Genomic DNA, 14,240 nt, shown 5'->3' on the forward strand with positions numbered 1-14,240 from the left:
GGTAGTGCACGCATAAGGAACGAGCTAGAAACTACTAGAACGCTTAAGTAACAACTTAAAGATAGTAATTGGGTAGTAAGGATATGATAGCCCGTGCGCTACTGCTATGAGTAATGCCCCGACTTGATTGGAATTACAAAGTATTACACGGAATGATCTTATAGGCTAAAAACCTAGGACCCCCCCCCCCCTACAGAAATGTCGAAACCCGATTTTGCGAGAAAAACGAGGCACGACAACATGGCGACTCTGCTGGGAATATCTTTAGGCTCTTACCATAACAAACTTGTTTGTGCATTAGTCTTTAAGCATTTCTTTATTATTCCGTTAATACTTGCACACCCTTCCCCTTCCACTCTATGTGAATTTATTTGCCTATCTTCATTCATTTATGATTTGTCTTACCTATTTTATCACTTTTTACTATAGAATCTGACTTGTATCCTTGTTTTTTCTTTCTTAAATGTCTTTACAATTATTAAATACCGCATTTTATCATTATTCATCGTGCAAATAATTGGCAACATGTTATTTTCTTTTGCATAACTTCATGTTCAACATCATATTCCACTCGTGCGTACTAATACCATAGCGTCACTTGATGAGTGTCCGCGATCTTCCTAAAATCACTTTTAAATTTGAAAAGGCTTATTTGCAGTAAAACTAGTTGATCAGCAGTGCAGTCAACGATTCCGTGCCTTTCCCTCTCAAGTTGTCCGCTTCAGGGTACCAGTCTAGACTTCTATAGAAACCTTACTCTGATAATAAATGTACATGCATCATGATCAAACCTAGCCTGGGTTAATATGTTTTTCACATAATAACCCTCTAAGAAAGCCTTGTCCAAAGTCCATCGAGATTTCCATAATCCCAACGGGCGTGACCATGATATGTGCATTATTTGGAGAGATAAATGCTGACATGTTAATCGTTAATGTATAAGTAGTTGAATCCGGAGGGGTAAAGGGTCTAACTTTGTTTATTTTGCAGAAAATGAAGCACGAAGTTCCCAGGTTCGGCATGGTCTGAAGTATACCACCATTGTTGATAGATTGGTGGGAAAACCTTTCGCCGAGCGACAGAAATCATGTGAAAAGGGTTCTTGGAAATTTACCTTCCTTATTGGACATCCAACCAAACAACATGATGATCAAGGCTGCTACTATGTTCTGGGATGGAGAAAGAGCTGTATACCGTTTTGGCAATATAGAAATGACTTCTCTTTTGGAGGAAATAGGAGGATTTGCTGGATTACCATGGGATAGTCCCGGTTTACTAGTACCGGAAAACCGCACTACCAGGGGGTTTCTGAAGATGATGGGTCTAAGAAAGAATGATGACTTGGAGTGTTTGGACAAGTCCTACATACACTTCAACTTCCTCTATGAACGATATGGATACAATAAATCTTACTGTATCTTTCATGATGAATTCTCCATCACTTCCCTAAGTTGGACTCATCGTAAGGTTTTTTTATTCATCGCCTGCTTTCTGGTTATGATAGTGTTTCAAAGCCAAGGGGACAGAATTCACACCAGGTTGGCCATGGTAACCAAGGATTTAATGGAGGGAATCAAGGGAAAAACCTATTCTATTGTTCCGATGATTGCAATAGACATATACCAGGCTCTAGATCGTTGCAAGAAAGGGTTCAAACATTTTGAAGGTTGCAACTTGCTACTACAGATTTGGTTGTTAGAACATCTTGAGAGGGGACAATACCACTAAGAGTTTCCACGAAGACCATAGAACGATCACATAGCTTTCCACCATCCTAAAAGAATGACCTTTTATCCCAAATAGATTTGCACAGTCGAAGAATGCTAGAGAATGGGCACAGTTTTTCAGCAATTTGACTGAGGACCAGATTCACTGGATGTTCAAGTGGTTCCTTACGAATGAATTCATCATCATATCCAAGGATGTTTCGCACTTGGTGTTGATTGGGTTAAGGGGAATATATCCCTATTTTCCTATCATGGTCATGAGACAAGCTGGTAGAAAACAAGTCATACCACGAGTCTCCAAAATGAGTCATTATAGAGCCAATTTTCAGGATGATGCCATTCCATACAAATGTGAGGCCCAACACATGTGGCATTTGAAGATTATCGTGGAAAAAGATACTATCGAGCCTGATCGATATCACGCCGGTCATGTGTACTTCTACCCATCATAGTTAGAAGATAACATAGCAGGAGTAGTCGAGCTAGGTATTGGTAAAGGAAATAGATTCATAGATGAGGTCACTGAAGCACAAGTGAAGTACGAGAGGCTGCACAAAAGAGTCCTTGAGTCCGAAGCCAGTCATTTGGAACAACACAAGTTAGACATTGAGGCAATTAACGAGTGGAAGGAAATGGCTACAAGATCGACAGAAAGGATGGAATATTTGGAGCAGGGTCTAATGGAACTAGAAGGGAAGATAAGGAAAAGGGTCGTAGACTGTCAGAATGCAGAAGGCCACGAGGGAGGACACCTAGCGAGGGCATACCTATTGCAGAACATGCACGACCTGGGGAATTTAATTGACGAAGCCAAGAGGGTCAAATATGGGGAAGGTCCCTCTAGGACCAAGTAGATTAGGTTTACCTATTTTTAGTCATTTTGGAATTCAAATGTAATAAGGCAAATGCCACTAGTAACTCATTCATTTATTGTCGTATTTAGGTTCGTCTTATTTACTACATTAATGAAATGAGGAATTTATTAGCATTAAATCTCTCTAAATCTACTTGTCGCTAGGTCTACCTTGGGCACAACGAGGTTCCGCAAATTAAGACGCGAATTTACATTCCCGCAATACGTGTTTAAATACTGCAAATGCTTTTTAAAATCCTTACTGACTTGTTTACCTTTTGTCTTTTTCTTTATTTTGATTATCCTCGTCCCTTAAGGTTGGTTCATACATACTGGCATCATATCACACCAGATCTAGAGGCCCTCCACCTCCTCCTCCTCCAAGTAATCCGAAAAGCAAGGGAAAGTCTAAGATGGATAATATGAGTGGTATCCGGAAAGAAAATTCTGTACACGTAGAAAATGTTGAAACTTTAGACGGTCGAAGTACTCCAGCCCAGAATGATTTGGTCCTATGGTTGGAACAGAAAATACTGGAATTGCAAGGGGAACTTGAACAGGTCCGCAACTTGGCAAAACTCTCCCTCACCCTAAACGTCCCAAATGTTAACAAACAAAATGCTCAAATCCCAGAACCTCCTCAAAACACACCAAACCAACGTCCACAAAATCCTCTTGCACCCCATCATTACGCAACACCTCCCCAAATTCCTAATCCTCCACCAATACCCACTCCTACTCATCATCAATATCTTCCTACTCAATACCCACAAACCACTTACCATACTCTATAAAATACCCCACAACCTATCCCTGATCCGCGAAATTCAACTAATGATCACCACTACACTCTAACCCCTAGCACCAACCAAAACAATCCCGTATACGTGGAAACCTTACCCCACTCCAGCCAGCCAATCTCATACACTTCAGAATCTGTCGAAAAGGACCTGCTCATTAAGAACATGGTAGAGGAGCTCAAGAATCTCACAAGCCGAGTCCAGGGTGTTGAAAGAGGCAAAGGAATTGAAGGTCTGAATTATGAGGATCTATGCATTCAGCTAGACGTGGATTTGCCGGAGGGTTACAAGCCTCCTAAGTTAGAGATGTTTGACAGAACGGGTGACCCGAAGGTACATTTGAGAACATACTGTGATAAGCTCATGGGAGTTGGGAAAGATGAAAGAATTCACATGAAGTTGTTCACGAGGAGTCTCACTGGAGACTCCCTATCTTGGTACATAAGTCAAAATCCCAAGAAATGGGTCAATTGGGTAAGCATGGCGTCAGACTTCATGGATCGATTCAGGTTTAACATAGAGAATGCACCGGATGTCTTCTACATACAAAATTTCAAGAAGAAACCAACGGAGACTTTTCACGAGTGTGCTACTCGATGGAGGTCAGAAGTTGCAAAGGTCAAGCCGGCACTAGAGGAAGAGAAGATGAACAAATTCTTCGTCAAGGCCCAGGATCCACAATACTATGAAAGGTTAATGGTTATCGAAAATCACAAATTCTCCGACATCATGAAACTCAGGGAAAGGATTGAAAAAGGGATCAAGAGCGGGATGGTAACCAATTTTGAGGCATTGCAGGCTACAACTAAAGCATTATAGTCAGGGGGTATATCGAAGAAGAAAGAAGTAGGGGTAGTGATGGTGGCCCAAGGTCCAAAATCTCCACTTACATACTAAACACCTCCACCCACGTACCAGCCTTCACCTCTCAGATATTCTCAACCCGCTACCACCTACCACACTTATAACACCAAGTCAGCCTATTACCATTCACCTCCAACCCGTCAAACTATCAAAACCCCAAACCCAACTTCGATCGCAGGCTAGCCAAACAGTACACCCCTATTGATGAACCCATTGACTAGCTATATGAAAGACTGAAGGCTTCCAAATATGTCATCCCCATTCCCGTTGTCGCTATGAAAAACTCCTCCCAGTGGGTCAACCCAAACAAAACATGTGCGTACCAATCAGGGGCATACTATTGATGAATGTCGCACTTTGAAAGACAAGATTCAAACCCTTATTGATACCAAAGTCATACAAGCAAAAGAATCTGTGCCAAATGTCTGCAAAAATCCCCTCTCAAATCATAGGGGTGAAGAAGTAAATGTGATAGAAACCGATGAAGAATGGGATTCTGAGGGGTGATTGGGCTTATTCGGGAAGGCGATGACCCTAAACCTGCAGTCACACTCACTCTTATTGTGGTACAGATATAGCTACCAGTCGAAGTTGAAGTAGCCACATTAGTCCCGTTTGAAATTGAAGTAACCGCACCTATGACTACACCTACTTCATTTGAAATAGAAATAGCCACACCCTTCACTGTGACGGTGCCACCCACACCACCTTTCAATTCCAACACCATACCTTGAGATTATGTTGTTGAAGCTAGGAGGAAAAGGAAAGCAAAAATGGAAGAGTCTGGTGCTGCACAGGGGATGACCAAAACTAGAATGATCTATACAACTAAAAATTTGGGAGGAAAAAGCAAGGAAGCTGCTACCAAACAACCCGTCATTGAAACTGGTCCAGATGATCTCTGGAGGAAAGTACATGCTAGAGAATGATCATCTGAACAAGACTTCCACCCAGATATCCATCTTGCTGCTACTACAAAATTCGGAGGCGCATAGGAATGCTTTGATGAAGGTGTTGAATGAAGCTTATGTGCCTAACAACATCACCAGTGGAGAGATGGCCAACATGGTAGGGAAAGTACTGGAAAGCCACATGATCACCTTCCACGAAGATGAATTACCACCTGAAGGACTAAGTCACAACAGGGCGATGCACATCATAGTACAGTTTGAGGACAAATTCATCGCCAGAGTCTTAATAGATGGGGGTTCAAGCCTCAACATTTGTCCATTGACTACTCTGAAAAGGTTGGGCAATGATTTCCATGAGATACGAGTAGGGAGTATGAATGTGAAGGCATTTGATGGGTCTCAAAGAGCCACAACTGGAGAAATTAACCTTTGTTTGCAAATGGTCCCGACTTGGTTCGATGTTGAGTTTCAAGTATTAGACATATCTGCTACGTACAATCTTTTACTGGGACAACCTTGGATATATGTCACTGGAGTTGTGGCTTCTATGATACACCAGGCCGTGAAGTTCGAATGGAACCATCAGGAGGTAATCATCCACGAAGATGGAAGTAATCCCATTTATGCCAGTCAAACTATCCCGGTTGTCGAGAATAGAAGAAAGCTGGGTGGAGAAACTTATCACCGCATTGAGCGTGTCAATGCAATTGAGAAAGATAAGAGGTGGAGTAGAAAAATAGAAAGCATACTAGCATGGTCAAGGTATGAACCAGGCAAAGGGCTTGGGAAGAAACTCCAGGGCATTACCAAACCAATACAGCTGAAACAACATAGTACAACTTTAAGGCTCGGATATCAGTATATATGGCAAGAATATAATGATTGGTCGCCTCCATGGTGTGGTCCCTATTACCCTCTTGAGCAGTCGGTGCCGCATCTGAGTCAGACCTTTCACCAGGTCGACACAATATGGGGATCTACAGAGGAGGAAGCTTTGGCTGGGCTAAAGAACTTGTTTCCAGAAGACGAGGATATGGATTGCAATGCGATAGTTGAGGAGGAGGAGAAAGAAGGCCTTACTATTCTGACGGTGTAGGGGAGCATTTCTCAGGAACCGCCACGCCATCAAGGGCCAGACAAGTCCCGGGGTAGCATGGCTACTAATGATATTTGAAAAAACAAGTCTTTTTGAGCATTTAGTTTTTAAAATATTTTCTTTTCAGTATTTTGTTTTGGAAAACTTTGTTTTGAAGTCATTCAGACGATATTTTGTTTAACATTTCAGCATTTATCAAATGATTTGATGTTTTATTATCGTTATCTTTCTTCCACAACATTACTGTTTCTTACCTTGATGAACCAACGACTGTGACATGTAATGAGACAACAGAACATAAGTATAGTGACTCGGAAGAAGAGGATGAGATACTTGAGGAAGTTATCAGAGAAGTTGAGAATTTTGAGAACAAACCTAAGTCCAACCTGGACGAAACCGAGGCAATCAATTTGGGAGATTCTGAAACCATCAAAGAGACTCGCATAAGCATCCACCTATCACCATTAGAAAAGAAAGAATATACTCGTTTCCTGAAAGAATATGAGGATATTTTTGCATGGTCATATGATGACACGACTGGCCTGAGCACATTCATAGTGGCTCATAAGTTACCTACCAATCCAATGTGTCCGTCGGTGAAGCAGAAACTCAGAAAGTTCAAACTAGACATGAGCCTAAAAATCAAGGAAGAAATCACTAAGTAGATCAAAGCCAAAGTCCTCAGGGTAGTTGAGTACCCAAACTGGTTAGCCAACATCGTACCAGTTCCGAAGAAAGATGGGAAAGTCAGGGTGTGTGTTGACTATCGGGATTTAAACAGAGCGAGTCCCAAGGACGATTTCCCACTGCCAAATATGCACATTCTGATCCACAATTGCACCAAGCATGAACTCCAATCCTTTGTAGATTGCTTCGCGAATTATCGTCAAATTTGGATGGACGAAGAAGACGCAAAGAAAATAGCCTTCATTACACCGTGGGGAGTATACTGCTACAAAATGATGCCATTCGGTCTAAAGAATTCTAGGGCCACCTATATGAGAGCCATGCCGACTATCTTCCATGATATGATACACAAGGAAATAGAGGTATATGTTGACTACGTCATCATCAAATCCAAGATAGCCACAGATCACATAGCGGACTTGAGGAAGTTCTTTGACAAGCTACGAAGGTACAATTTAAAATTGAACCTCGCAAAATGTGCATTCGGGATTCCTGCAGGAAAATTGTTGGGATTCATCACCAGCCACCGAGGAATCGAGTTGGACCCATCAAAAGTTAAAGCTATCCAAGAGTTACCACCACCAAAGAGCAAGAAGGACGTGATGAGCTTCCTGGGATGCCTCAATTACATCTACTGCTTCATAGCACAGTCCATAGTAATATGTGAACCCATCTTCAAAATGTTAAGGAAGGACGCTGAAACCAGTTGGACTTAAGATTGTCAGAGGGCTTTTGACATAATTAAGGAATACTTATCCACACCACCAGTCCTATTCTCGCCAGAACCTGGGAGACCTTTGTTACTCTATTTGTTCGTACTAGATAGGGCTTTTGATTGTGTTTTGGGACAACATGACGAGACAAGAAGAAAGGAGCAAGCCATATATTGCTTGAGTAAGAAGTTGACACCTTATGAAGCACGGTACTCTCTCCTAGAACGCATTTGCTGTACTTTGACATGGACAACTCAGAACTTGAGACATTACTTTTGTGCCTATACCACATACCTCATATCAAGGATGGATCCTCTAAAGTACATCTTTCAAAAGCCTATGCCCACCGGGAAGTTAGCCAAGTGGCAAATATTGCCGAGTGAGTTCGATATCATCTATGTAACTCAGCAGGCAATCAAAGGACAAGCGTTGGCAGGCCATCTTGTTGATACCCACTTTTCCCTATAATATTTTTTGAAATGCATATATATCCTTAAAACTATGCATTGGCACCCATGTGTATTTTTCCATAATTTTTACATTTTTTAATTAATTTATCTCAATATTTTCTTCATATAAATAATTACAAAATTATATTACAGATGATTTTAAAACATCTCTTGATTTAATATTACCATTTATGGCCTCATTAAGTTCCAATTATTTCACAAATGGACAGATTTACATCTTTTGATTACAATTGCACTGATTTTGCAATTATAGCCCATGTACACATCACTGCATAATTTTGCCAGAAATTGGTCCCTTATATTTTTAAAATATAGAATAATTATTTTGAGGTACTTCTATGTATAAAAACTATTTTTTTCTCATTGTTAATTATTTTATAAAATAATTTTATTCAAATATTTGTGTATTTAACAAATAGCCTCTTAATCTCACTAATTTTCGCACCCAATAACCAGCCTAAATCCCTAACCCAATTCACCCAGGCCCAAAGGCAATTAGACCCAACCCAAAGCCCTCTAATCTTGGTCGTTGATCTCTGAGATCAACGGCCCACATTGGTTCTTACCAATTTTAACTCCAAACGACCCCCTCCTAACCTAAATCATTTTCCACCACACCCCGCCGTCACCCGTTCCCTTCTCTCTCAAACGCTCTCTACCTAAACCCTAATCTTTAGGCACCGTCACCAGCTTAGCCCTCCATTCTATGATGTTTCTCTGTCGTCTCAGGCCTATATTGGCCTCCTACTTGCTATGGTTCATCAGTTTCTTGGATCCTTGAGAAGATCTCAAGGGACCTAGACGGTCTGGTTTGCACCTTTGATTTCTTTGCCTATTTTAGGCCATTTGCTCGACCATGAGTAAGAAGCCTCTCTTATTTTGATATGAATCCACGATTTTCTAGATCTATGTTCTCATCTCTGATTAATTCTAAAAACCCTAAATTTTGTCTTTGATATTCTCAGATCTGTACATATTTGAGAATAATCGGACCTATTACACATGTTTTTCATAAAAAATCTTCTGGTTTATCGAGTGATTTTCCATTTTTTCTAAAGCTAGGGTTTCCTGGAAATCTTTTCTCCAATCGGTTTCTGACTTTGAATGTTTAACCTTCTGTCCTTATGTGTTTTTGGTTGATTTATGTTAAGTTTGTCTTAGCCCTAGTTGATTCATGCTAAACCCCCAATTTTTGACATTTTTGCTTTGATTCTGAGCTTGACCGCGTTACCTGCGCACTGTTTTGTTCTATGCTTTGATTCTTATGATTTCTCCTTATTCTAATTTAAACGTCTTGTGATTTTTACCCAAGTATGCCTCTATTAAGGTTTCTGACTTGATTTCTCGACTGATTCTGTGTGTTTATACTTAGCCTATTTGTGTATTTGTGGAAACATATATTGTTCTCCTTTAAATCAGTACTATTTTCGATTCTTGATTCACTAATTTGCTCCGTAAAAAACCTAGGGGTTGATTCTTGATTATTCCTTTATTTGCGACCTTATTTAGTTTCTTACCTTATTTGATTAACTGTGATACTTACTGATTCCTCAAGATTGTTTCCTTAATTGAACCCCTGCTTATTTACCCCTAATTGCCCACTATGTACTTAAGTCTTACTCAATTTTCTTTCTTTACCGTTGGTTAATTGCCCCTTAATTGAGGGAGACTATACTGATTTTGTGCATAATTGATTTCGTAAGCTTCCTTAATTGTTGACTGATTGATCTCATTTACCTTACTCTATTTTGCTCCCAATTACTATATATATACTCTCATCTATTCTCACTTCTGGACAGACATTAGCTCACAATACACACACACACTCAAACTATTCTTCTTCTTTGCTACTTGTGCTACTTGTACTATTGTGGGTCTAGCCGGTTAAAAGCCAAGGCTAGATAGTGGGACTATACTTGCTCTATATTCTGCACTCTTTTGTTTTTCCTCAGCTGTCATGTCTCTAGTTAAATTTGAAACCCAAACTCTATGTATTTTATTCCTGAATTAGCTCATTGATTATGAATTTGACCTATCCTCTCAGTTACTTCTTTGTTAAGCATGCCTAAATTCTGTCATGTTCAATGTACAACTAGTATGTCTATATTTCACATGTCTATCTGATGTTTGAGTAGCCTGTTTGTTGATTTATGATTAATCCTTTAACTATGTGATCATGTTGATTGCTTAATATGGTTGATCCTACTTGTATGTCTGATTTTGTCCTCTGTATCTTTTCCCCATGTCTTAATTGCCTACTATCCTGATTAATCTGTTATGGATGTGAAGCTACTAAGTGTTATATGCATATTGTTATCTACATGTCTACCTGCACCCTATCCATGTACCCCAATGAGGTTCCTATATGTTCCCAATCCCTTCCACCCCTGTGTACAAACCAGCTTGCTATAGTACCTGTGAATCTGAACCTTCTATGATTTATTGACTATCTACTGAATTTGCTCTCTTATGAATTGTTTTCAAATGCTCTGAGTATTCTTTTAAAAAAACTGGCTTTCATTCCTAGTACTTTCTCAAAACTGGTCTATTCTAGAAAAACCGTTTCACTCCTAAATTGTCTTTACTAAGTCTTTCAAACTATGTCAAGCACTCTCACTTACTCTTAGGTTATTAAGTTCTGCCCCTCTGGTATGTGTACTGCTTAGGGATCCTTGAGGTCTCTCTGAACTTTGGCATATCAGGGTTGGCTCTTCCACACTGCACATAATCGGTCTCTATTTGGGAAAAGTCTAGGTGTGAGCACTGCCCGGGATTCTTAAGGTCCTTAGGGAACTCTGACACACCTGGACACAAATTTGGCAATGAAATCCTTGGCATTTGAGACTACTGAAGGCCTGGTACCCCAGGTTTGCTTTGGGCCTGCGTCAGACTCCCCATAGCTTAATTTATATTGCATTTATGTAATTTATTCAATTCTGGTCTGTAATAATTATTTATAAACAGATATTGGGGTAACTAGTGAAACGGGAGGGCAGTTATATGATACTGTGGGTAAAACTGGGTAGAAAACATGTTATAGGCTTTATATTCTGCAAATCTGCATTAGAAGCCATGTTCTAGGATTGATGTATTCATTTACATTTAAACCATGTTGAACTTGTGCATTAGATAACCTGTTTTTAGGGCCTTCACGTTTACTGCTTCAGCATGTTGCATGCTCAATTCCTGGTTTTTTGCAAGTACTGTCACATAAACATCCTGCTATCAAATAATCTTAATAAAATTGGCATTCTTGTATGCATTAGATATCATGTTCTTAGGAACTCTGTTTGCATCTGTTTACATCTATTTGAACCACGTTTATTTCGATTAAATCAATAGCTTCCCATGAAAAGGTTTAAAACAGACTCACGTGTAGGTACCATGTCTCTAAACACAAATTGATAAGTCGCATGTTATAATATGTATCACCTAGATCCAGCATGCCTATAGGTTGAATAATTTCAAACTATTTAAACAGCTCCTGCAATTGTGATTGTGTAGAATCTCACGCCTAGGCAAGCCTTAGGTAATTAATCTCTTTGTAAAAAATGAGAAACTGTTTCTGAATGTGTTCAAACTACTTAAGTCTAACAGATTTTGAAAACCAGTAGACAAGCTGGTTAGGATTCTGCCACTTCCCTTAAAATAAACGCTGCATGTTCTGTCTGTGATGTTCATCTAGATATCATATTCCTAGGCTTTCTGAACTTATCTATTTGAGACGTGCTGTTTATTTGCCTATATGTATGTGGAGGTAAATAGAAGCCTTTTACCTGCTTCCTTAATTGACAATCCTATATGTTATTTGTTGTCGCCTACACTTTTCCCCTTTAAAGACCTTAGGAGTGTCTAGAACTACCTAAGTCTAGAGGTCCTAAATTCCTCCGGGTCCACAAGGAAGGGATGGGTAGCAGTACGCTTAGAGGCCGTTAATCAAACTCGCTTATATAACCATTAGGGGATAATGGGTAGTAAAAGGATATGATGACCTACGTGCTAATATCACGTGTAGCCCCTCTAGTTGAGGAGGATTACTGGGCATTGCACAGATTGATCCTGTAGACTAATCAACTTAGGACTTCCCTTTCCCAATTCCTATATGTGTTTAAATTATCTAAACATCCTTTTTTCTTTACATATACATGTGTAAGCTGTCCAAACCTCTTTTACTTTCATTATCTAAAATTCCTTGATCATACATGCATTTAGATAGGGAAAACTACTTTATTTGCAAATGCGTGCTTACTTGTTAATTGACTAATTCACATAGTTTAAGTTTGGCCGGAACCCACTGTTGTGGACCGCGAGGGGTGCCTAACACCTTCCCCTCAAGGTTATTTTGATCCCTTACCCTAATCTCTAGTAATGCAAACTAGTTACATGAGTTAATCGCTCTAGGTGCCCTAACGCACCTTAATCCGTTAGGTGCCGACTCTTCAAATACCCAATTCCCAAAAGAAAACAAGTTGTAATGTCGAAACCCAGTCTACGCGAGGAAAATGGGGGCGACACACATCTTGCTAAAAATTTGTAGGAGGAGAGTACAAACCAATAAAAAGTCATTCGTAGGAGACATTTTCCTGACGAAGAAATGTCATTCGTAGGAGAGGACATTGCTAAAGCCTACGATGGTTGGAGAATGTTTTTTGACGGAGCTGCAAACTTCAAAAGAATGGGTATTGGAGTAGTCTTGGTGTCAGAGACGGGTCAACATTATCCGGTATCTGCAAAGCTTAGGTTTCCATGCACCAACAATATGGAAAAATATGAGGCCTACATCATGGGACTCAGTTTGGCCATCGACATGAAGATACAAGAGTTACTGGTAATTGGTGATTCGGATATTCTAGTGCATCAAGTTCAAGGAGAATGGGCTACGAAGAATACCAAGATACTACCATACATTTATCGTGTGCAAGAACTGATGAAAAGGTTCACGAAGATATAATTCAAACATGTCCCCATAATTCAGAATGAATTTGCAGACGCACTGGCCACCTTGTTATCAATGATACAACATCCATACAAGAATTTCATCGATCCCATTCCGGCGAGGATCCATAATCAGCCGGCATACTATGCTCATATTGAAGAAGAAACGGACGGAAAACCCTGATTCCACGACATCATAGAGTACTTAGCAAAAGGAGAATACATGGAGCATACAAACCATACTCAGAAATGTGCACTTCGGAGGTTGTCCAATCACTTCTTCCAAAGTGGAGGAACCCTGTATAGAAGAACTCCTGATCTGGGACTATTAAGGTGTGTTGACACAAAACAGGCTTCCAAATTGCTCGAGTAGATACATGCCAGAACCTGAGGCCCACATATGAATGGCTTTGTCTTGGCCAAGAAGATTCTCAGGGCTGGATACTTTTGGATGACCATGGAGATAGACTATACGATATGTTCAGAAATGCTACCAATACCAGATACATGCAGACATGATACAAGTGCCGCCAAACGACCTTAATATAATAAGCTCACCTTGGCCTTTTGCTGCCTGGGGAATGGATGTTATCGGCCCAATCGAGCCTACCGCTTCTACCGGGTACCGGTTCATTTTAGTGGTCATCGACTATTTCACTAAATGGGTTGAATTTGCATCTTACAAAGCTGTGACCAAGAAAGTTGTTTCAGATTTTGTCCGAGAACGAAGTGTTTGTCGATTTGGGGTTCCAGAGTCCATCATCCCTGATAATGACGCCAATATCAATAGTGATCTGATGAAATCCATGTGCAAAACTTTCAAAATCAAGCATAAAAATTCCACGACATACTGACCTCAAATGAACGGAGCCGTGGAAGTCGCCAACAAAAACATCAAGAAGATACTAAGGAAAATGGTAGAGAATCACAAGCAATGGCACGGGAAGTTACCCTTTTCCCTATTGGCATACCGTATCATAGTCTGCACAACTGGGGAAACTCCCTATTTTCTAGTTTACGGTACCGAAGTTGTCATTCTCGCCGAGGTAGAAATTCCTTCTTTAAGGATCATACAAGAAGCAGAACTCAGTGGCACAGAATGGATAAGGAGCCACTATGAGCAATTAGCCCTCATAGATGGAAAAAGGATGAATGCAGTGTGTCATGGTCAGATTTATCAGAAT

At 40.1% G+C, this 14,240-nt stretch overlaps 1 protein-coding gene across 1 annotated transcript; it reads left to right on the forward strand.

Annotated features, from left to right (window-relative positions):
- The first annotated feature begins 3,545 nt into the window (after positions 1 to 3,545).
- LOC138885435 (uncharacterized) lies at positions 3,546 to 4,199 on the forward strand. The gene has a single exon (XM_070166383.1). The coding sequence runs from the start codon at positions 3,546 to 3,548 to the stop codon at positions 4,197 to 4,199; it is 654 nt and encodes a 217-aa protein (XP_070022484.1).
- Positions 4,200 to 14,240: the final 10,041 nt, after the last annotated feature.

This window comes from Nicotiana sylvestris, chromosome 2 (genome assembly GCF_000393655.2).
Source record: "Nicotiana sylvestris chromosome 2, ASM39365v2, whole genome shotgun sequence".
Classification (NCBI taxonomy): Eukaryota; Viridiplantae; Streptophyta; class Magnoliopsida; order Solanales; family Solanaceae; genus Nicotiana; species Nicotiana sylvestris.

Bases quoted from the DNA above. Each gene is read 5' to 3' on its own strand.
- LOC138885435 (XM_070166383.1), top strand. From the start codon at position 3,546: ATGGTAGAGGAGCTCAAGAATCTCACAAGCCGAGTCCAGGGTGTTGAA.